Genomic DNA, 25,240 nt, shown 5'->3' on the forward strand with positions numbered 1-25,240 from the left:
GTCACCTTTGGGGGGGGGGGGGGTTGTAAGGGGTTGCACGTGTTCATTTTTGTACTGAACAAGAAAGCATATTTTGGTTGAGCCTTCCATGTGACAATTTCTGTCTTCTTTTTTTGATAAGAGTTTTGGTCAGAAATGGCTCTACACCACAAGTTTTCTTTCGTTCAACCCACTGAAAAAAACAAACTGACTGCTCCAGCTACTGTACTAACAATCCAATGTTAGTACAGTGATCTCCCCTGCTGTTCTACTGTGTTCTTACAGGGGGGCAACCCCCCCCCCCTGCCAAAACACTCTGGTCAGCGCTCTCAGCATTTGACTGATCAGCTGCTGGTTTTCCAACATGCTCATCCAACAGATGCAGGCTGACACACAGGGCAGTTCTTATTGAACTGGCCTATGTCACCCAACATTCAGCCCGTGCATACTAGGCTTAAGCATGAAATGCATTTTCAATTTTTTAAATATATTTTTAGTACATTTTTTTCTTTTATTTTTTTATTTTTTATTTTTTTACATACAGTGACCAGAGTAATACAGTGTTACCACAGTAACACTCTACTACTCTGGGGAGATTAGGATTTTATTTTTTTTACACACTATAATTGCTTATAACTGTGCATTTTACAGTTATAAGCAATATTTTTTTTTATGAAAACTACTCATTCAGTGTTTACTATTGTGAAAAGCTATGATTGGCCACACATGGTACAGATGGTCTGCGATTGGCCCTGTTTGTGCCATGCGATGACTCTTAACGATAGTACACAATGAAAGGCATATAACACAGCCTTTCATTGTGTACAACTGTCATGTGATCTGCAGTGATTGGCCACAGCAATCACATTGTACCAGCAGCAGGCCAGTACAGTGATCCGTCATCGGCCGTATGGACACAGCAGGTGACAGATTGAGCTGGAGCACAGCCCGTGGGTGCGCTTGAGGTGTCCTCATAGGAGGACATCATGAGGTCCTCCCAGAACATCTTTGTCCCCCTTCCCCCACCATCATTTTAGAATAGGCTGGGGCAGGAAGGGGTTAAAGGGAGGACAACCCTTTTATGGGCAAAACAAAGCACCTGTCCGGCATCCTCAGTATCCTGTACACTGGTATTGGACTGATGATGCTGTTGGTGTTGTTAACAGACATTTGTTGTTCATGCTGGACATATTCTTTTGATTATATTTGGTCACCTTTTTGCTAATTGTTTATTTTTTTCATGTGAAATCCTTTAATAAACACATATTAAACTAGAAAAAAACAATAGTGCACTCACTGAAATGTGTCTGTGCCTAGGTATTCCTATATCTACAGCCTCATAGCTGTATGTTTACTGTCTGAGAAACATTGTTGCCTCAAACTGCGAGTCGAAATCAGATTTTGATTTGAGAAAGCTACAGCACATGCATCTCTCTGTTCCTACTTCATCCATTTTATTAATCTGTAATTGTTACATATCATTACCCCTCAGACATCATATCACCAGTCATTGGGGGTAGCTCTAATATGAGGAAGCAATATCCTTCATGTACCAAGATAACTGCATTGACACAAAGACAAAGCAGCATGGTTACTAGTCAGTAGTGGAAAAAGATCAGCTCCAGGAGACCACAGGCAATACCGGTGACCAGTTGAACTGTCCTCTGCTTGTCTTTTTTGGGAACAGTCCTCTTCAGTGACAGTCAAATCAGGATCACTAGGTATTATTTTAAATTAAATCTGTACGTTCAAAAATATTGAAAATCACTTTGTAAATTACATTAACATGTTTAAAATTAGATACATACAAGCTGTCTATGCCAATACTAATGACTCTTCGATCACCGTTTGTTCCACAATATCTTTAATATATTATTGTGCATGCAAGCATGTTTGTATCAGACAAAGGTGACAGGGCCAAAATATTTCTGCTGGTAGGACAAACCATGCACAAGGAGCACGCCATGTTGTCATAGAGAATAAAACATAATTTCTGCTATTGTAGATTTCACGCTGTGTAAATCCTATCTAGATTGGTAGTGTCGGCATAGACATTGACACATTTTTATTGTCTCTCTCCTGCATACTGATATTATTTCATAGAGCCATCCTTTTTTTAAAAGCTGCACATTTAAAGTGGTTCTAAAGGCATACTTTTTTTACTTTAACACATTTGACGCATTAAGGTAACAAAAAACTTTGACTGTTTGTGCCTCTCCCCCTCCAAACATGTACCTCACGCCACTGTTGATCCAGGGATGTCCTTGCCAGCAGCCCCACTCTGCTTTGTCTTCCTGCATTCACGGGCTTGGCTGAAAGCAGCAAAGCCATTGGCTCCTGCTGCTGTCAGTCAAATCTAGTAACAAGGAAGTGTTGGGCAGGCCCAGCCATGCTGTGTGACCATAGATACCCAGTCTGGCTCGGAATTGAGCCCAGATGAGCGCTCCAATGGCAAGCAGCTTGTTATGGGACAATCGGAATAGAGGAGGTACCTAGAGCACCTGCGGAGGGGACCCCAGAAGGGGAGGTTTGGGTCGAACTTATGCAATAACATTGCACAAAGCAGTTTGTTTGTTTTTATGAAAAAAAGACAACAGACGGTATAACTCACTATTAGCATACTGTATTTTTTAGGACAACCTATACAACCAAGATACATTACAAGTAGTGATGAGAATATAGAAAAACTGTAAATGTTTGATTCCTTTTAATATATCTGTGCAGGTTTCTCTATGCAGAGAATTTTACAGTTCACAATCATGACTGCCTGGATTTATGAGTTGTATAATTCTCCACGGGTCAGGCATTTAGGACAGTCACTGATTCTCCTGCATGCAAATCTTCTGCTGACTGTTCCGATTCGGCCATTACTAATTTCAAAACTTATTTAACCGTAGCATGGGTTATTTCCTGCTTGCAGGAAGTCATCATTCCTTACTATTTCTGATTTAAAATGTGCATTCGCTTCCTTTCATGTAATATGCTAAGAATTAAACAGAAGATAAATGAAATGAATCAGCATTTAGGGTTCTGTTTATGAATGTTTTCACATAAGATTCACTCAGCTTTTAATCAAGAAACACATTTTTTATAAGCATTGTTGCCAGCCTTGGAATAATAATTTCCAAGAGTTTTGGTTATTCAACTACAACATTTGTGCACATCTACTCTGCACAAATGTACAGAACTCCAGTATAGCAATCTGTGTGTGTGTGTGTGTGTGTGTGTGTGTGTGTGTGTGTGTATATGTTTATATATAGAAGTGTGAGCTTTTGCGATTTGTGTCAACCCATAAAGAGGGATCTGCATTATAACATGCACATAAACAAGTCTTTTAATGCCTCTCAGGGAAATATTTCAACAGTACACAACAGTTTGGAGCACACAGTCTTTTCCAAGTTCAAAAACTATACAGGAAATCACTAGAAAATTAGTTAAGCACTGAGTAACAGGAATAGCATTGTTCAAATGAATACAAACTAACCCAAAAAACTTATTTGCAAAGTAACCCTGCTGTTTACCCTGTGGGAACCCCCCACTCACGCACCATTTTCTGCAATATGGGCCAACAAAAAGGAAAGATGCCAGACCTAAATGTATACCTTTCTCCACTAAATATAATGCTTGCAGTTGTCCAGTCTTTGGTGTGAACAAGAAACATTGTTTCTCATTACAGGGAGTATTTCCAATTTCCAACACATGCCCAAATAGGTGTTTTGACATAACAGATGTTTACGTGATTGCTATATTAAAGCAAATTTTCAACAACAGTCCATTCTTGGTTTTAGGGAGGGATCATAGCCATGTCTTGGATGTATCCAATGTCCCCTGCTATTGAAGGGAGACATTTTCAGACACCCCCCACCAATGAGATTTTATGAATTAAGAATCCTTTTTCTTGTTTATCATCATTTGTGGTATCTGTCCTCACGTGTTCCTGTAATCTGATCTATGTTGTACAGATGGCACAGAAAATCAAAGATAGAATCAACCGACACCTCTGTTCCATATTTCAGAAACAGTCCAATCTCCCCATCTCACAATCGTTTACTTAAAAAGCACACTTTGATATATGGTGCTCAATGAGATGCCTGAATTGGATGATGGTGTTCTCTCACTCAAGAGAAAAAAGTTGGGTGTATAAACCAATTATTTTGGTTGGTCGAAACTTTAATGTGTTTTCATTTTTGTAAAATGTCATACAGTGATTGTAATTGTTAAATTTTGCTTTGTTTATCTATAAAATGATTTAAGGCTGGTTCACTCCAGATGCTTTCCAGTGTGTTTTTAAACTGTATCCAGACTGCATGCACAATGTTTGCTACGTATTCCAATGGCCCTCGTTCACACCAGTGCGGTCAGTTCCAGTGCTTTCAACAAACCAGAATGCACATTGTCCTAATGAAAATAAAGATTTTTCACTGGTCAATGTAAAAAGAGAGGAAAAAACACACTGGACTGCATTGAAAATGCAACAAAAACATTGTAAATGCATATGCAAGAACACATCCCAAGCACTGAAATTGTGGTTTGAACAAGCTCTCAAAGCTTTTCTATTGTTTCTTGTTCTTTAAGATTCTTTGTAATGATCTCATATTAGTAAGGTCAATTCATGTAGTATGATTAGTATGATGTATGGTAGTGGGGATCCCACAGTGCTTTTAAGTTTGATTGCTTCGTTTGTATTCATTTGAATGATGTGTTTCCTGTTTCCCTGTACTTATGGAATGTTCTTACGCTTTTTGAACTCGAAAAATGTTGGGGGGGGGGGGGGGAGGAGAAGGGGGAACAAGATGCCAGAAACTGCCGTTCTACATTTGTTCACAGTTTAATGTTTAAATATTTCCTTAGAGACGATTGAAAAACTCAGTGGTGTGTGTATGTGTAAATATATATATATTGGCTCATGAGGATCTTATCTTTCGCCGGGTATAAGACGGTAACAAGAATCAACTATTCTAGTTATGAATCAAATCTCCCTTAGACTAGAAATTAGTACCAAAGAACATCACGTATGTATCACTGACCCCCGAAGCAGCTGCTGAATTTGTTTGGGCCTGTACTCTGCTATTAAACCCACGCTGACTTGGCTCAGTCCCCTTGACACAGCTGTGGTGCAGTATACCTTTTGTTATTACCTGGGTATCCAATGTTCCACCTGCAGGAAAAGGAACAATACCAAATGTACTTAACCAGAAACGTACTTTTACTGGGGTTAGTGTAAAATTCTAATTAAAGCATTTGCACTGTCACACCAACATAATGTAACAGCACAATAGGAATATACAACAGTTTGTACATATCAGTTTGTCTCAGATTATCCCTTAGAGCGGTCTCCAATTGGGACTAGTGCTCAGAGTGACTAACACTTACTCTAGGCACCTTCCCACTTCCAGCACACTCTGGTGAATACAAAAATGCAAAGTGAATAAATATAGTACAACAAAATCACTAGGGAGCTCTCCCTACTTTAATAGGATGCAAGGCCTTGTGATAAAAGATGTAGTCTATTAGTCTTCTTTCTTCTGCTAGCTATTTGTGTTGTAACAATTGTAATCCAACAGTGAATCAACAGTGGAACAACAAGGGCTAACGCGAGATGAATATTAGAACAAATCCTGTGGCATGGTAAACCTGTAATTGCCTCTGGTGTAATTGACTTTGGGTAACACAGTGTCAAAGTGCAGTGAAAGGTAGGCTTGAGGCCTGCTTAAACTCAGTCTTTATTAGGTTCTCCTCTGTGGGACTACAGGTCCCAGCAACACTATGTTCGATTGTCTATGTGTATATAAAGTGCATCAAAAACTGTAGGCAGCAGCCCTCTCACCAAACTGGATCTGAAGAAAGGAACTGCTGGTCTCGGTCTTGCTTCTCACCAGCCAGCTCCATCACACTGCTCCACTCTGCAAGATGAACCAGACCCTCTGATGGCTCCAATAGGTGTCTCTGGATCCTTCCCGATCCAATCACTCAGTCTCTCCAGCGATCAGGTAACAGGCAAAGTCTGTAGTCGTTCCGCTCCACAGTGGTTGTAGGCCACGCTCTCTGGAGACCTCCTCACAGGTCCTTACAGGCAGGCCATGCATCCAAAAGAGAGAGAAAATGGCTGTGTGGGTCCTTTTATAGCCTACCCAGCATGCAGTTCAGTCCAGAAGAATCATAGGTAGGTCACCGGGCATTTTGGGTAGGTAGGTCACAGCAAAAATGTAAACAACAGTCACTTCCTGTTATATTTCTAGTGTTATAGAAAAGAAAATACTAAGAGTCCTTTTCTTGCATTGGCCATTAGATGGTGCCCAATACTAAGCTATAACAGTGCTAATAGACTTACATTGCATTATGTTAGTAGGCAAAAATATCAGCTCTACATAACAAAGAATATTATTTAATTCAATGATTCCACTAATAATAAAGAAACACAAAGTAAGCTGTGGTGTATCATTCATGGGTGCAATGTGTGACATGGACAATGGGGGAGGTGGGCCCATTGTGTATTCACACATTACAAACATGGAGGAGCTGCTTCCTGTCCTCTAAAATGCCCACCTTCACTTTTATGTGCCCCCCCCAAGCACCGCTCTTCTGTAGCTGCCAGCTTCTCCTCTTCTGCCCTCCCGCCAGCTTCAGGTGCTGCAAGGGAGCCGCAAGGCGATTTAACTCTGCAAATAGATCCCCACTGCTTCCACTCTCCACTCTGTACTGGACCCCCCACCTACCCCTCCCTGTAGCGCTGCTGGCTCGCTTCCCTCCTCCTCCTTCCCCATGCACGTAAATGCAGCCCTCACACGGGTGCACACATTATTACGCCTCATGTGAACAACCTGGTAGGGGGGGTCATATGGGGGAACAAACTGACCTGGGAGGGGATTGTATCAGGGGACAGACTGACCTAGAGGGATTATGCTGGGGAACAAACTGACCTGGGGGGGATTATACTGGGGACAGACTGACCTAGGGGAGATTATACTGGGGGACAGACTGACTTGAGGGGTTATTGTACTGGGGGACAGACTGAACTGGGGGGAGACTGAATTCCTTCATCCACCTACTTTTTGTGGATCGAGGGCCCAGCTGGCTAAGCAAAAAAAATAGAAAATAACCATTGATGGACATCTTATTAGACACTATATGCATTATATTGTACATGACACACTCCTGTAATGTATACGCTATATTGTACATTACATACGTTACATACATCTGACCAAAGCGTTAATTGTCTCATCAGTTGATGGTAGGTAAGCAGTCCCTGACTATTTTAATGATGTTCTTTAACCACTTAAGGACCGGAGGAATTTGCCCCCTTAATGACCAGGCCATTTTTGCGGTACAGCACTGCTTAACCTGACAATTGCATGATCGTACAATGTTGTACCCAAACAAAATGAATGTCCCTTCCCACAAATAGAGCTTTCTTTTGGTGGTATTTGATCACCTCTACGGTTTTTATTTTTTGCGCTATAACCAAAAAATGAGTGACAATTTTGAAAAAAAATATATATATTTTTTACTTTTTGCTATAATAAATATCCAAAAAAATAAATAAAATGTCTTCATTGGTTTAGGCCAATATGTATTCTACATATTTTTGTTAAAAAAAAAATCACAATAAGCGTATATTTATTGGTTTGCGCAAATGTATGGCGTCTACAAAATAGGGGATCAGTTTATGGCGGCGATCTGTGATTTTTAGCAAGACTGCGACATTGCGTCGGACACTTTTGACACATTTTTGGGACCATTGACATTTATACCACGATCAGTGCTATAAAAATGCAGGGGGGTTAACACTAGGGGGCAATCAAGGAGTTAAATGTGTTCCCTGGAAGGTGTTTCTAACGGTGGAGGGATGGGACTGACTAGAGGAGGAGAGAGATTGTGGTTCCTAATCAATAGGAACAGCAAATCTGTCTCTCCTCCCCTGTCAGAACGGGGATCTATCTGTTTACATTGACAGATTCCCGTTCTGGTTCTCTGTGGAGCGATCACGGGTGGCCCGGTGGAACATCAAGGCTGCCATTGGCTCTGGCATCATGCGGCAGGCACGCACGCCCCCTATTGCTCTTAAAGAGGCCAACGTACACCTATGGATAATCACCCAGGAGAGCCAACCTGCCGCAGTATAATGACAGCGGCTGTTCTTTAAGAGGTTAAGGTAGGCTCAGACATACACAGTATACACAAAATCATATTTTATGGAAGAGTTTTTATTTTTAAAAATTTGATTGTGCAGAGGTGTATACATTCCTGTATAACTCTTACATTTGGCACAGCTATCTAAGCATATTTTATGGTTACAAGAAGGTTTTTGATTCATGTAACCACGCTTCTTAAGCCCATCCCAACGCAATTTGGCCACACCCACTGTTTGCCATGCTGCGCAATACACGCTGCATTACTCTTCTACCTAGTGTGTTCTGAGGTGATCCTGGTCTTTTGCAATCATATAAATCCCCTTACCACAATGAAAACCATACCCACTCTTCGCTGTTGTGCACGAGGTACCGCCCCCTAAAGTAAGTGTTTCAGGCCACTTCCTAATAATACCTGTAAAATAAGAAAAAACAAAAGCATTCGCCCACAAGGACATTTAAAGGAAAACTAACTGCTTGAAATTTTTCATGTTCTCCCTGTGCCTGCATGGGTTTTGTCCCACACTCCAAAGACATGCTAATTGGATCCTGTCTAACTTGGCTCTAGTATGTGTAAGTATGAATGTGAAATTAGTTAGATTGCTTAATCTTACTTAGATTGTAAGATCTTTGAGGCAGGGACTGATGTGAATGTAAAATATATATGTGAAGCGCTGCATAAATTGCAGCGCTATATTAGTACCTGTAATAAATAAATATAAAGCTATTTTAGCTATACTTTTTATAGGGATCACAGGAGTGCAGTTTGTTCTGCACTCCTGTGATCCATCTTCAGCCGGCGTGCCTGAACCAGGAGCTGGCACAGCCTCCCCACATGCTGCTAAGAGCCTTAGCCAGCCCCTCCGCAAACCCAGCACTCTAGTGAGCACCAGGGGGCAGATCATAGAGTCTCTGACTGACAGCCGCCACTCTCTGCTCAGAGCGGAGAGGGAGAACTGAGTGATTAGAGGTGTTTCATCGCCCAGTTCTTGGGGTAAAGCCGGCAGGGGCCCACTGCAGCTGAGATCAGTGCTGCAGCCACTTAGGTATGTTTTTGTTTTTTTTACCATTTATATTTATCGATTTCCCTAATTGTAGATGTGTGAATGCTGTGCCTTTTTGTTCATACTAGAGCATTGTGCATATCACAAACAGGCAAAGAAACCATTTCGTTGATCGAAAAGATGCAATAAAAACTGAAAATTGTATACTCGCCTTCTGTAATTTTCCTTTCCTGTTGCATCTTCATTGGCAGCATACACCCATCTGTATGCTGCCATGGTGCAACAGGAAAACGGAAAATTGTATACTCACCTTCTGTAATTTTCCTTTCCTGTTGCATCTTCATGGCAGCATACACCCATCTGTATGCTGCCATGATGTGACAGGAAAACAGAAAATTGTATACTCGCCACCTGTAATTTTCCTTTCCTGTTGCATCTTCATGGCAGCATGTAGATGGGTGTATGCTGCCATGATGCGACAAGAAAACGAATTGTTGCTCACACCAATAAGGTGATTTCAATAAAAAATCATATCTCTCTAAATAATAGTGTAGCGCAATTCTTATTCTAATCATAAATAGGCAATATATCACCCAACCAGGCTCTAGGTATTTTAGAAGTAGTGATGCAGTGTAGCTCCACCCCTACTGATGAAGCCCACACCCCTGGATGTAGCGCACATGGGGGGGAGCCTGGAGTGTGACTTCATCCCGCGGCCAGCTCTCAACGAGTTTGTGAGCTGACATGTGCTCTTTTAGCTAGCACTGCTGAAGTGCTTTTACTGTAAGTGCAATATGTTACTTCATATATTAAATGCTTTTCAACGAAGAGCACTAGATGTGGTGTGTTCTGTTCCCATTTATATATATATATATATATATATATATATATATATATATATATATATAACTGCAAGAACGAAAGCTAACATTGAGCTAGAGGATATACCGAAGTTTGACCATCAGACCTTCCACCCTATTCCTCTTAAAGGGAAATACAGGGAGTTATGACCAACTGGTAATGCAGGGGCCGTTTAATTTAGGTGAGAGGCTAGAGTGCACTGGTGTTGGGCAGCACTACTATTTGTTGAAGCTTCACATGGTGGAAGAATATGCACTATTATGTGAAATATTTCTAAGCATAAGTGAAGGCTGTTCACATAAGAACAATTATAGATTGGCATTTTTTTGATTGATATATGTTTTCCTTGTATGTTTTTATGCACTGGTTTATATTTGGTTAGGTAATACAATAAAATATTGTCTATTTATTTCTGATTAGAATAAGAATTGTGTTACACTATTATTTAGAGATAGATCAGTTTGTAGCTCATCTTCAGGTGCTAAAAAAAATCATTACTAAATTGTCACAAAGGATGATTTAGGTTGACTAGTGCAGCTTCAGCATGATCTTTTTTGAAGCTTTGTGCTTTTTTGTTGGGGAAGGAGACCGGATTTCATACACAAACCTCACTAAAATATATTTACATGCATTTTTACAAGTATTTTCAGTGTGTTTCTATTGAAGACTATATGGCCGAATTCGTGCTGTAGCTACACCAAAGTAGCACATGTACCTGTTCAAAATAGGTGCTGCGCTCCATCAATGTGAACGATCACAATAATGTGATTTCCATTGTAATGCAACTAAAGTTGCATCTGAAATCACATTCGTGTGAACCAGACCATAGAAAAGTTTTTGAATTTTCCCTGTAAGCTTTAGTTTAACCACTTTTCTCACATACAGTGCATCCAGAAAGTATTCACAGCACTTCATTTTCTCCACATTTTGTTATATTATAGCCTTATTCCAAAATGTATTAAATACATTATTTTCCTCAAAATCCTACAAACAATACCCCATAATTAAAATGTAATGGAAGTTTGTTTTGAAATTTTTGCAAATGTACTAAAAATAAAAAATATGTACATAAGTATTCACAGCCTTTGTGCAATACTTTGTTGAAGCACCTCTGGTACCAATTACAGCCTCACATCTTTTTTTGAGTATGATGCTACAAGCTTGACACACCTATTTTTAGGCAGTTTCTCCCATTCTTCTTTGCAGGACCTCTTAAGCTCCATCAGGTTGGATGGGGAGCATCGGTTCACAGCCATTTTTTTGATCTCTCCAGGGATGTTCAGTTGGGTTCAAGTCTGGACTCTGGCTGGACCACTCAAGGACATCCACAGAGTTGTCCCACAGCCACTCCTTTTTTTTATGTTGGCTGTGTGCTTAGTGTTGTTGTCCTGTTGAAAGATGAACCTCCGCCCTAGTCTAAAGTCCAAAGTGCAGGATGTCTCTGCACATTGCTGCATTCGTCTTTCCCTGACCAGACTCCCAGTTCCTGCCACTGAAAAACATCCCCACAGCATGATGTTGCCACCACCATGCTTCACTGTAGGGATAAAATTTTGCCAGGTGATGAGCAGTGCCTGGTTTCCTCCAGACATGACACTTTCCATTCAAGCCGAAGAGTTCAATCTTTGTTTCATCAGACCAGAGAATTTTGTTTTTCATGGTCTGAGTGTCCCTCAGGTGCCTTTTGACAAACTCCAGACGGGCTGTCATGTGGCTTTTACTGGAGTGGCTTCTGTCTGGCCACTCTACCATACAGGCCTGATTGGTGGAGTGCTGCGGACATGGTTGTTCTTCTGGAAGGTTCTCCTCTCTCTGCAAATGCTGGAGCTCTGTCAGAGTGACCATCGGATTCTTGGTCGACTCCTTGACTAAGGCCCTTCTCCTCTGATCGCTTAGTTTGGCCGGGTGACCTGCTTTAGGAAGAGTCCTGGTGGTTCCAAACGTCTTCCATTTATGTATGATGGTGGCCACTGCGCTCATTTTGACCTTCAATGCTGCAGAAAATTTTCTGTACCCTTCCCCAGATCTTTGCCTCAGTACAATCCTGTCTCAGAGGTCTACAGACAATTCCTTGGACTTCATGACTTGGTTTGTGCTCTAGCATGCACTGTCAACTGTGGGACTTTATATAGACAGGTGTGTGCCTTTCCAAATTCTATTCAATCAATTGAATTTACCACAGGTGGACTTCAATCAAGTTGTAGAAACATCTCAAGGATGATCAGTGGAAACAGAATACACCTGAGCTAAATTGTGTCATGTAAAGGCTGTGAATTCTTATGAATGTGTGATTTTTTTTTTTTTTTAAATGTTTTAATAAAGTTGCAAGGATTTCAAACAAACTTCTTTTGTGTTGTCATTATGGAGTATTGTTTGTAGAATTTTGAGAAAAATAATGAATTGAATCCATATTAGAATGAGGTTGTAAAATAACAAATGTGGAAAAAAATGAAGTGCTGTGAATACTTTCTGAGTGTACTGTACATGTAAAAGTCTTCATTTTTTTTTTTGCTTGAAAATGACTTAGAACCCCCAAGCATTATATATATATATATATTTTTAAGCAGAGGCCCTGGAGAATAAAATGATGGGTGCCGCATGATCCCAGTATAACCACCTTGGTACGATTCCTGATATATGTATGGCGGTATTGAGGGGTATTAACATTTAAAGATAAAGCTCAGCTAGGCCAGGCTGAGTTTAGGATATATTAGTAAATATATATATTGTAAAGGCTTAGCATCTAATGTAGAGTTTGAAGGACTCCACTCGCTGGTTCTTCTTTTTAAGGGCTTTGTTTTCCCATTTTTTATTAAAAGAAAGCCCAACAAACAAAGATAGGTTTCCCTCGCAGGGGTTTCAGCATTCCTTTTCATCAACAAAACTACATTCAGCCTAGTAGGCTCTCACTTGCAGCCCTGCTGCTCTGGCCTTACCCTCCAGGCCCTTGTCTGTCTACTACAGACTGTTTCACAGACCACCTTGGTGCACACAGCTAGCAGCCTCTTGCTGCACTTGTTCCCCTGTGGAGCCCTCCTGACTCATGGTACTCAGACTTCCTATCTTCCGGGGTGGAGCCCAGAACCATGGTCTGGTCACTACTAAAAGCCCAGCACACACCTGACCAATCAGTATGCTGGCTGTTCTCAAAATCAGGACCCAGGACTAGGGATTCCATCCCACCTGGATCTCTCAGAAATCCCTGCGCTCCAAGTCCCAAAGTGGACTTTAGAAAACACTGAGGAAACTGAAAGGCCACTTTCCTCTTCATGTTACATGCTCCCTGGAGAATTCTGGGTCATATACTCCTTCTAGACCCTGGCAGGGCAACGCTCTGCCACAATATATAAAAAAATAAATAAAAAAATTCTAGATTGAAAATGTACTTTTTCTCTGGTCTATCATTTGTAAATATCATAGTTTTGGCATTGAAAAGAATGATCACTAATATATTTTGCAAATAGTTTCATGTTGTAAATGTTTATCTACCTCATATGACGTTGCCCCAGAATGAGAGGGCATCCGGCCCTTTGCCATTTTACTATATGGGGGACAGGATCCCCTCTCATTCTGGGGCAACATCATATAACATCGCCCCAGTGCCGATCGTGGTTGAGCTGTGTCCCCAGGGCATGGCACGACCCTGATCTGAATAAAGAGGCAATGAAGCAGCTCTTTAACCATGTGATCGGCTGTGTCCAATCACAGCCGATCACATGTAAACACAGAACTGCTGTTTTTCGGCTCTCCTTACCTCACACTGACAGTGTGAGTCAAGGAAAGCTGATCAGCGGCATCAACTTTCAGAGAGTGTACAGGTAATCAGGGCACTGATCATCAGTGCCCTGATTATCAATGAAGTCCCAGCAGTGCCCATCAGTGATGCCCACCAGTGCCACCTATCAATGCCCACCAGTGCTGCATATTAGTGCAGCCTCATCAGTGCAGCTTCAAATTACCTATTTACAAGATTTACTTACAGAAACGAAGAAAAACTTTTTTATAAAATTTTTTGGTCCTTTTTCTGCTTTTTTAGTAATAAATGAAAAAAACTGCGGTGATTAAATACCACCAAAAGAAAACTCTATTTGTGGAAAGAAAATGATAAAAAAATTATTTTGGTTCAGTGTTGCAGTACTGTGCAATTGTCATTCAAAATGTGACAGGGCTGAAAACTGGCCTGGGTAGGAAGTTGTTATGGTAGGCGATTCTTTCTGATCGCTTTAAGATTTATTTATTTTTTTTTACTGCAATTGTCCTGCACTTAAAACCAACATGTATTGTGTAATTTCCATGAAAAAATTCCATGAAAAAATTACCATAAAAAGTTTTTTTTTTTAACAGGCTGGAAATCTCCAATTATTATCAGTCATTAACACTTATTCTAAGTGGCGTCTGGTGCTATAAATTTTGTTTTGAGAGGGGGGGGGGGAGTTGCAGTTGACAAACATTCTGCCTGGCCCCCCTTTTGGTCGGATCAGACAACCCCCCTCTCCCCCAACTATTTCACGGGCAGCACAACTGGGTGGGCTCAGGGTGCAGTGCTCTGCACCCCAAGCCCACACTTTTTTGAAGCCAATTAGAGCCTCAGGCTCTAATCACTTGCTTCTTAAAAAAAAAAAACATTGGATTTCATGCATCCGATACCCTGCATGTAAATTAGGGGCCAGACACATGGATTAGGGTGGCGGTGCCCCTGCCCCCTCATGGACAGGCTACCACTGCTTGTTCTTGAACTTATCCGTTGCTGTTCACATTTTGTAATCTTACATAAGGCATCCTTTTTAAGTTATCCTATAAATATGTTCATTGACATGAATAGAAAGCAGCTTTTCTGCCCAAGCAGTAGTCTTAGCCCACGTACACACGGTCTGAGATTTTGCCCACCAAATCCGTCGGATTTTGCCCGTCAGATTTAGTCCGACGGATTGTTTCCGAAACTGTTGCATACACACGGTCGAGCCAAGTTGGCGAAAAATCCGATCTTTCAGAACGTGATGACGTAATTTCATTACGATGGGACTACATTCAGGCTAGTAGCCAATAGCTTTGATGTAGGAATTTGATCTGAGCATGCGTGGCACTCGGTCCGATGAAAATGCTCTACACATGATCGGATTAGGTCCGTCCAGCCCAGTTGGTCGGGAAATATTTCCAACATGTTGGAAAATTGGGTCGGACGGAGATTCGGACGGAATCAGTCCGATGCATACCACACACAGTCGGATTATCTAACGACACGGTCCGATAAGACTCATTCTGACAGATTCTCCGACCGTGTGTACAAGGGCTTAGAAACCTTGTTGGTCGGGAAGTAGAAGAGTTTTGAAGGTGCCATGATAATATAAGTAAAGGGAAAAGCATATAAGCCCAAAGTTCTAGCCCTGGCTTATCTTTATTAAAACATCATACTGGATTTAATTTGTAAGGCTTCTTTTCTCTCTCTCTCTCGCTCTCTCTCTCGCTCTCTCGCTCTCTCTCTCGCTCTCTCTCTCTCTCTTTCTCTTTCCTGCTATCTCTGTATTTTTCCTTACTTAATTTCCCTTTTCACTCTTTTTCTCTTGCCCTCTCTTTTTCCATCTCTTTTTTTTTCACGTTCTTGCATTCATTCCTTTTCTCTTCATTTCTTTCTCTTTTACACACTCGCTCATTCTCTATGAATATGTTTGTGTATGTATGCACACACTGCATATTTTTGTTTTCATATTCTCTTTATATACCATATTTCAGTGCCATGCTTTGTCTGCAGAAATTATATCACAGCTGATGGCATAGTACACAGGTTTTTTAATGTCTGATTAAATTGTCATACATCTGAAGAAGTATGCTTTAAACAAATAAAACAATATACTTGCTATATTTTTTACATGCTGTGCAAATGATGGGGAAAAACACATATTTGAGTTTAAAATAAATCCTTTACTTGGCTGTAAGCTAGAAACATGCCAGTAGCTATGACAAATAGTGTCAGTCTGTCAGTGGAAAAAAATCTATGCAAACAAAGCATATTTTGGCTTCATATTCACCATCGATAGAAGAGAGATTCTATATTCTGCTATTGGGTAATTGTGAGGATATTTGTAGCCTTGAACTGCTTTCTTAATTTTTAGTTTGATTAGAGCTGTTGATTTCCCTCTATACACATAACTCGTCAGATGGTGTTATTAAATGCTTCATATTTCTTGGCATGCGATATTCTTTTTTGCCAAACTAATTACTGGTTAGATCAACAGACAGTGCGTGCACATGCTGGATGGTTTTGTGGTGGCATCTACTTTATTATAGTATATATTATGATTAATGTGCTGTTTTAACAGATCGTATAGTTTTAAACCCATCAATGAAGGGCGATTTCACCCAAAACTGTTATTTTAGTTTTTTGTGAAGTCTGGTTGATCTGAAACTGGCAACAGACATTAGACTTTGGTTTTACACTCTCCTTTAGATTTACATATAACAGTACATGCGGGGCTTGATTAGATTTGGACTAAATGGAATGGTTATTAGGTCCTACCTAAACAAAGAAGATTTGTGGTGTTTATGCAATCAAAAAGTAAAAGAAGTGGCCTGTTTGACACTTACTGGCTTCTCATGTTGGGAACCTCCAGCTGTGCAGATATGCAGGTTTCTACTCTATCTGTGTCATAATTCATAATAAGGGTAATTCACACTTTGGCATTTTGTTATTGCAAAGTACAATGCTATCCATTTAAAATGGTTTATTTATTTTAGTTTGATTATTGATATTTATTTTTATTGCAAAGCACAATGCTGTCCATTTAAAATGGTTTATTTATTTATTTTATTTTGATTTGCACCCAACACGTCTACAGAGTTTAACATAGTTGCAGTAAAAAATCTATAGGAGAGGAACAATTCGTCGAGAGCAATGTTCGCGTGAGTGTTACAATGTCGGGGCCCCCCCCCCTATTTTTTTCAACTTTTATTAAAAGGGAGGAAACCCGAGTTCCCTTGGGTGAAGGTAGGTAGGGGAAGAAAGAAGAGAGGGGGGGTTTAAGAAGGAAGAAGAAAAGAGGACATGGTGGTAGCCACTTATCGTAGATTCTCTAGAGAGATAGGGGCGGGTTATGACCCCAGCAGGCGCTGCCCTTCAGCAGAATAGACCACCTGATAACTGACCCGGCTTGTCTGACTCTCCGCTCTCTGTATCCTGGTTCCTGACACCTGCCTGCTGTTCTGCTCCCAGTCTGTGGTCCAGCTCCTGCCTGCAGTCCAGTTCCAGTCTCAGGTCCAGCTCTGGTATCCTGGTTCCTGTCAGCTTCCCAGCTTACAGCTTACTGATCAGCTCCTGTCTGCAGCCCAGTTCCAGTCTGAGGTCCTGCTCCAGTGTCCCAGTTCCTGGTACCCGCCTGCTGCCCTGTTCCTGTCTGTCGCCCCTGCCTGCTGATCCAGCTCCTTCCAGGCTCCTGCCTATCTTCTAATCCAGTCTGAGGTCCTGCTACACAGTGCTTCCTGGGTTCCTGATCCATCTTCTGCTGTTGATCCTGCCAGACACTTGTGCCACTCCTGCCTCTTGTGCTTCCTGATCATCTTACCAGGGCCCTTGAGTCGGAGCTGCAAGAGAGGTCACTCCCTGCAGGTCGGGCTCGTCCACTAGGTACGTGACAGATCTTCTTATGGGCCTCTTATTTGTGTTGTGTAGTGAGGCTCAAATCCTCCATTCTCTTCACTTCCTCCACTTTTCTCAGCCATTGTGCAATGGCCATGGGGAGTTTTACTTCCAATGGAGGGGAATACATGCTTTTGCTGCATTGAGTAAGTGACGTAAAAGTGACTTCTTATATGTTTTGGTAGGGATCTTTGAATAGTGCAGTAGAAAGATTGCGCCATTGTCTGGGATGGCGTATTCTGTGAACTTCTGTGTTATATGACGGATTCTCCCCAAAAAATCTTTAGCCTTGGACAAGACCAGAAGATATGAATCAAAGTCCCCTCTTCCTCAGCACAGCGCCAACACTGGCTCGAGGTCGAGGGGAAGCATCTCTGTAGTCTGGAGGGTATCAGGTAACAGCGGGAAAGCAACTTAAAGTTTGTCTCTTGTATTTTCGTACACAGAGAAGATTTGAGGGTGAGAATGATAATGCGTTGCTTTTGTGCTACAGAGAACGTGCAGTCTAGGTCTCTTTCCCCATCTGGTCAGACAGAGCAATTGTGGTTGTTCTTTTGGAGTGTTTAACAGAGTGTATGTTTGGGATAATATGTGGGCTAACGGTTTGGTACCTGAACAGAGTTTTTACTTTTTCATCTTTATTGCATTATATTAGTTTTTTTTTGCACTTTAACCGGTTCCCGACCAGTGCACGCCGATGTACGTCGGCAGAATGGCACGGGCAGGCAAATGGGCGTATGTGTACGTCCCTTTAAATTTCCCGCCCTGCCATCGCGAGCGTGCCGCCATTGCGAGCACGCCGGCGGCGGCGCGCTCGCCTGCTGGTCGGGACCTCCGTGAGTACGGTCGCGGGTCCCGCGGACTCGATCGCTGCGGGCATACCCGCGATCGTCTCACCGGGCGGCTGAACGGAGAGATGTCGTTGTAAACAGCATCTCCCTGTTCTGCCTAGCAACTAGTGACGCTGATCTCTGCTCCATGTGATTGGAGCAGAGATCAGTGTTCACTAAATTAAAGCCCTGCCCCCAACAGTTAGTAACACACCCCTAGGAAAACTTAGCCCCTACACTGCCACCCACTGGTTAACCCCTTCACTGCCAGTGTAATTTACAGAGGAATCACTGCATTTATATAGCAGTGATTGCTGTATAAATGACAATGGTCCCAAAAATGTCCGATGTGTCCGCCATAATGTCGCAGTCACAATAAAAATCGCTGATTGCCGCCATTGCTAGTAAAAAAATAATTAATAAATAAAAATGCCATAAAACTATCCCCTATTTTGTAAACACAACAACTTTTGCCCAAACCAATCAATAATCCCTTATTGCGATTGTTTTACCAAAAATATGTAGAAGAATACGTATCGGCCTAAACTGAGGGAAAAAAATGTTTTTTTATATATTTTTGGGGGATATTATAACAAAAGATAATGCGTTTTTTTCAAATTGTCGTTCTATTTTTGTTTATACGTCGCATGACCGAGCAATTGTCAGTTAAAGCAACGCAGTGCCGAATCGCAAAAAGTGGTCTGGTCTTTGGCCAGCAAAATGGTCCGGGGCTGAAGTGGTTAATCATAAAGGGCATGGTTTGACAGCTATACACGTTTTGATTTTTGTTATGAAGTGTACATTGTTGTGAGAGCTGCTGTCAGTCACGGATCATCCATGTCATTTACATCATTTTATTTACTTTATATGCACTTAGCGCAATATCGCTTGTTCATGCTTGCTCACTATTAATAATAAAAATAAATAAGAATTTGTGACATCAGCTACAGGTAAATCATATAAAATAAAGGATTGTATTACCTATTTCACTAAAGGGGTAGTATACATATTGCAATGCTCCTGTGGTATCATGTGATTTCAGGGTATATTAAGATTTGTTCTTTTTCTCTGCAGAGATGAAGAAGAACTCAGGAAATCGCTTTCAGAACTTGCAGATCCAAACCCTAAATCCATAAAACGCATTAATAGTTGTGGGAAGCCATTTCTTGACTTTTCTCAAGATCCCAATATCACTACATACAAATATGGAGTGCTTGTGCGCAAAATTCATGCAGATCCTGACTGCAAAAAAAGTAAGTATCAGAAATGCATGGCTTTCTTTCCTGTTCAGATCTACTGTTATTAAATATTTATGTCTGTTGGTAAGGATGGGATTTAATGAAACGTTGCAAATTCATGTTGCAATACTAAGAAAAGTTATCTGGTATCAGCAGGCATATTTAGTAAGGCTGCATTCACACTTAAGCGTTAATGTGAAAGTGTTATCGATAGTATCACGGGTGTGGAAAGTATTAAGTTACAAAAGTAAAACATATAAAGTCCAGATTAAATGTTATATTATATCAGTTTAAGGGGTCAAAGGGACATGGTTTATGACTAGTCTTCCTAGTTGAATAATATTCAGTGTCATTCAACCTAGAAGAGGGACGACATCTAATAAAAAATTAACGTGGTGTCTGGAGGGAAGTAAGTGTGTGAGTGTGTATGCTGCAGACTGGATCATATCCCCCAGAGACCGGGAGAAGTGGTGGAAAGTGCAGACTGAATCAACCCCGCCTCCCGAGACCGGGAGGAGCGACGGCGGGCGCGGACCTGATCAAACCCCCCCCTTAGGCCAGGAGAAGCAGCGGGTGACCTGGGGGGACTGTGAAGTGACAGGTCTGACCGGGAGAAGTGGTAGGTAAGTGTGCCACAGAACAGATGGGGGAGAGTGACAGGCTGACGGGAGCGGTGGCAACAGTAATAGGCAAACTGACCAGGGGTGACCATAGGCACTGACAAGCCCTGCAAGTGTCAGATTGCATGGATGATTGAGCAGAGCAGTCACAACCAGTTAACATAAAAAAAAACTGACTGGCTGTGTCTAGCGGGGACGCTGGGTATTGTGGAGTAACTGTTTTTAAGTATTTGGAGTACCTGAGTATTGTGAGTACCTGTGTATTGTGAGTACACGTGGGCTGAGAGTACCTGTGTATTGTATTGTTGAGTACCTGTGTCAGGAAGCTAGTTAATTTGGAAAGGGTATAATCCCCAATCCTCATTAAATTATTAGGTATCATGACCGGCGGGTATGGAGATGCGACTCGGTGTACATCTTGCTGTATGTATGCATTCCTTGATCATCTGATCAAGCCAAATGCAGCTGTGCAAAATGTAAGCACGTTGTTTCCCTGGAAGCCCAGGTTCTGAATCTAGGGAAGCAACTGTCAGCACTAAGAAGACCCTCCATGCTAAAGGAGAACTGGGAATGTACCTGGCAAAGAGGTGCAGTTACTAGAAAATAGTAGATGGGTGACAGAAAGGGTAGAGGGGAAGTGCCAGGGAGGTTGATCCTAGACTGGAACATCCCAATAAGTATGTATCGTTGAGTGACATTGGTGAAAACAGTCAGGGACCAGCACTGCTGGTGCTGAGGAACTCCCCTAGCTGCCAGGGGAAGGACTCCAGTGAGAATGAGTGGGATGCCAAGCTAAATGAAAGACAGATTCTGGTGGTAGGGGACTCAATTCTTAGAAAGACCGAGGGGGCAATCTGTCACAAAGACCTGAAGCGCCAAACTGTATGTTGTCTACCGGGCGCTCGGGCTCGGCACATCATGGATTTTGTAGACAGATTACTGGGAGGGGCTGGGGAAGACATGGAGACAAGTGAGTGGAAGATGCCCCCCCACCCGTCTCCATATCATTGCAGGGCGGAAACGACGTCAAAACGTCACTTCCACCCATAGCTTTCAAAGGGCCATTTTTTTTTATTGCATTTCAGTGTAAATATGAGAGCTGAGGTCTTTTTGACCCCAAATCTCATATTTAAGAGGTCCTGTCATGCTTTTTTTCTATTACAAGGGATGTCCCACCGAGCTCACATACAGAAGCGAACGTATACGTGAGTAGCGCCCGCATATGAAAACGGTGTTCAAATCCACACATGTGAGGTATCACCGCGATCGGTAGAGCGAGAGCAATAATTCTAGCCATAGAGCTCCTCTATAACTCAAAAAATACAACCTGAAAAATAATTTTTTTTAACGTAACCTATGGAAATATTTAAGGGTAAAAGTTTGTCGCCATTCCACGAGTGGGTACAATTTTGAAGCGTGACATGTTGGGTATCAATTTAATCGGCGTAACATTATGTTTCACAATATAAGAAAAGAAAATTGGGCTAACTTTACTATTGTCTTATTTTTTAATTAAAAAAAGTGCGATTGTAAGGCCGCTTACAAAAAAAATGTATGTTTGGGGTTCTAAGCAATTTTCTAGCACAAAAACCTGTTTTTAACTTGTAAACAACAAATCTCAAAAAGAGGCTCAATCCTTAAGTGGTTAAAAAGCAATTTAAGGGGAAAAAAAATATAAATTTTAATGAATTTTAGTGGACACGAACACAATATAATACCCAAAATGTAAAAGAAGACGTTACACTGACTAAATAGATAGCTAAATTGTCAGGCTTTGATATTGTGTACACCTGTGGAACAGCAACAAACAATGGTACCTAAAAATCTCTATAAGCAATGCTTTAAAAGGCTCTACAGGTTACCAGTTTAGCGTTCCTCTGGAGTTCTGGTGCTAGAATTATTGCTCTTGCTCTGACATTCACAGCGATAACTCACATGTGTGGTGCAATCACCATTTTATGTGTGTAAGCATGGAGGCACTTTACATTTTTTTTTTAACCACTTTCTTTCTGGGCACCTAAACCCCCCTCCTGCCCAGACCAATTTTCAGCTTTTAGCGCTGTCACTCTTTGAATGACAATTGCACGGTCATACAGCACTGGGGTTTTTAAGTTTTGTTAAAAAAAAAAAAAAAATCACTGAATTTAAAAAAAAACAGGTAATTTTTCTCCTTCATTGATGTACGCTGATGAGACTACACTGATGGGCATTGATAAGGCGGCACTGTCAACGCGAGAAAAAAAAAACTATTACCGATCCTCTGTTTACATCACGTGATCAGCTGTCACTGATCAGCTGACAGCTGATCACGACGTAAGGGGTCGGCATCGATTGATGCCCTCCCGGCAAAGCAGATCCACGCTGTAACCGTCATTTGGCTATAGCATGGATATGAAGTAGTTAAAAATGTATACTGTCCCTTTAATTTTTTTATCAACTTTATTATTGCTATTACAAGGAATGAACAACATCCCTTAGGATAAAAAAAAAATAAGCGTGACAGATCCTCTTTATGGAGAGATCTTGGATATTAGACACCAGATGTCTCATCTGCACCGAAAGCATCTGATCAAACTGAGATTGGTTTGATCAAATTCTTTACAAGTCGGTGACAGGTTGTAAACATCAAACACCAAAACTGGAAGTGATGTAATGAAATGATTTGTGCCACTGTGCTAGACTGGCTGTTTACATGTGTTCTAAGCTTTTGGTCTCAGTAAAGTATATTACATTCATCACTGCTTGGCTGGGGCCAGAACTACCTTCCAGGGAGCTGCATTTGCTACCTGTGTGATTCCAGAATCCGGTCATTTTAAAAACTTTTCTTATTACATATAAAAAAAACAAAAAAAAAACAGTTTCAATTCAGATTTAAAAAAAAAGGCAAAATACAGTCTTACTGATGTCAGTTGGTATGATCACATTTCTTTTGCACATACTGTAATGTATGCCTCTGCTATACTGTAAATAGCAGTGATATTTTTGGTATACTATATATTTTAAGTGATATATGATTGTCTGAAAGCCTCCATTGTTTTTTGGGGGGGGGGGGGGGGTTTAAGTACCTAAAACCATAAATACATGTCAACAGGACTAATGCTTGCAGCCTCCATGTTGATTGCATAAACAGTGTAAAGATATCAATTCGTTTTTTATATATTTTTTCTGATAGCACCTAGAGGGAAGAGAGGATGGAAAACTTTCCATGGAATATTGAAGGGGATGATTCTGTATCTACAAAAGGTATTGTGCTTTCTGTTATATATATATATATATATATATATATATATATATATATATATATATATATATATGCATACATTTCCACCTAAAATTCACTGGTGTTTTTTACCATGTTTGCAGGTCTAACATTTGTGATTTTTAATATTCAGTTAGCCTATAGTGAGGGTTCAAAAGAATTCCAAAAGACCCTTACTAAAATACTGCAGAAATTAAGTGTTTGAGATAGCATTATATATATTAAGCATATCATTTTCAGAAACATGGTAATAATTTCTTAATGGCATCTCAAACACATCCCAAAAACAAATACAGACGCCACATCTAATGATTTGTAAGCTGCAATATTACATTTCTGGTTTTGGGTTTAATCCTACTTTACGTAAGAGTACTCATCAGCATTGCTTTCTTAGAATATAAGAGGTTTAAATATAAGCATTTCCAACATACTGTGTATCCAAATATCCAAACAAAGTTTTTTCATTTAGAATAATAGTGGAGTGATTCATTTTTTAATGCTGAAGTTGACAGCATAAAAATTGTTATCATAGGGCAGTGTTTTTTTTTTTTTGTACCATATTCTTTTAAGAAGTTACATCAAAATTGCCAAAAGCCTGTTGGAAACTATTTCAAGTTTTTGTTATACTTTTTTTTTTCTCTTGGTGGGTTCCCAACTGAGGATTTTCGGTTTGTCAAGTAATAACAGTTAAGCCATGTGGTACAATTTATAAACAATGGTCACCCCTCTTTCAATACACTGCTTTAATTTTTTACAAGCTGGCCATTTTTGCCATTAAGAACTGCATCTCCCAGGGGATGCTTGCTAAATAAGAAGAAAATAACTGTTGGGATTTTTGAAATGTAAAAAGAAAGAAATTTCAGATTTATAAAATCATTTCGATATAAATAAGGAAGACATTCACGCCTTCAAGGCAGTCCAAAAGTGACATAGCACTTTTGCCATCTGTAACTTTTAAAGTTGTGAATATCACTTACCAGATTCTGTGACCACACAATTAATAAGAGGTCAGAAGTCTCCACTCGTTCAATGTATCCTCTGTTCAGTAGATCTCTCCCTGTGCCACTGCACTAGCATCTTCCTGTTTTCTCCAGGTAGTAAGAGGTAACAAGAGTCCCACAGAAGTCAGCTGGAAAACACACACGGTGCCACTCCATGACAAGCAGTCTGAAAGAAGGCTATATCTGGCGGTCAGGGTGGACTCAGCTAATGTTCAGGGTTGTACTATGATGCTATAATTGAGAGCACGCACGAAAGGGAGCCTCCCAGTGCCAGTGTCACAACTGCTACAGGAGACTTTGGCTCCTGTAGGCTCCTTACACCCTGTCTCCTGAACAAAATACGAGGGATCTTCAAAAAGTTTCTGCACTTTTATATTTTCATTGGAAACTATGAGGGCAGGAGGAGTAGTATTTGGTCGTGTTTGAGAGTGTCATGTGACTAGTCTGTCTGGCTTTGACCTTGCAGTTAGTATAAGAGTTGTCACTTTGTGGTGAAGATGGCTGAAAAACTTATTTTAAGTTCAGAAACTTTTTGAAGAACCCTCGTATTAATAATTTCTGTGGTGAGTTTGGTGTGGTGATGAAGGGGTTTGTAGGAGAACTTGATTCGTCAAGTACACGATGATGTACTAATTACTTGTTTCTTCTCTTGAAGTGACCTTAACTTTCAAACTAAGATAAAATAG

At 40.8% G+C, this 25,240-nt stretch overlaps 1 protein-coding gene across 3 annotated transcripts in view; it reads left to right on the plus strand.

Moving 5' to 3' along the window:
• Positions 1–25,240, plus strand: part of PSD (pleckstrin and Sec7 domain containing) — a 711,875-nt gene that overhangs the window by 671,083 nt on the left and 15,552 nt on the right. For all 3 annotated transcript variants that reach the window (XM_077454479.1, XM_077454482.1, XM_077454480.1), the window contains 2 exons: positions 19,511–19,689; positions 23,467–23,537. In XM_077454479.1, coding sequence (XP_077310605.1) covers positions 19,511–19,689; positions 23,467–23,537 — 250 coding nt within the window. The remainder of the gene's footprint in view (positions 1–19,510; positions 19,690–23,466; positions 23,538–25,240) is intronic.

This window comes from Lithobates pipiens, unplaced genomic scaffold (genome assembly GCF_037356315.1).
Source record: "Lithobates pipiens isolate NorthernLeopardFrog02 unplaced genomic scaffold, aLitPip1_a1.2 Scaffold_25, whole genome shotgun sequence".
In the NCBI taxonomy this organism is placed as follows: domain Eukaryota; kingdom Metazoa; phylum Chordata; class Amphibia; order Anura; family Ranidae; genus Lithobates; species Lithobates pipiens.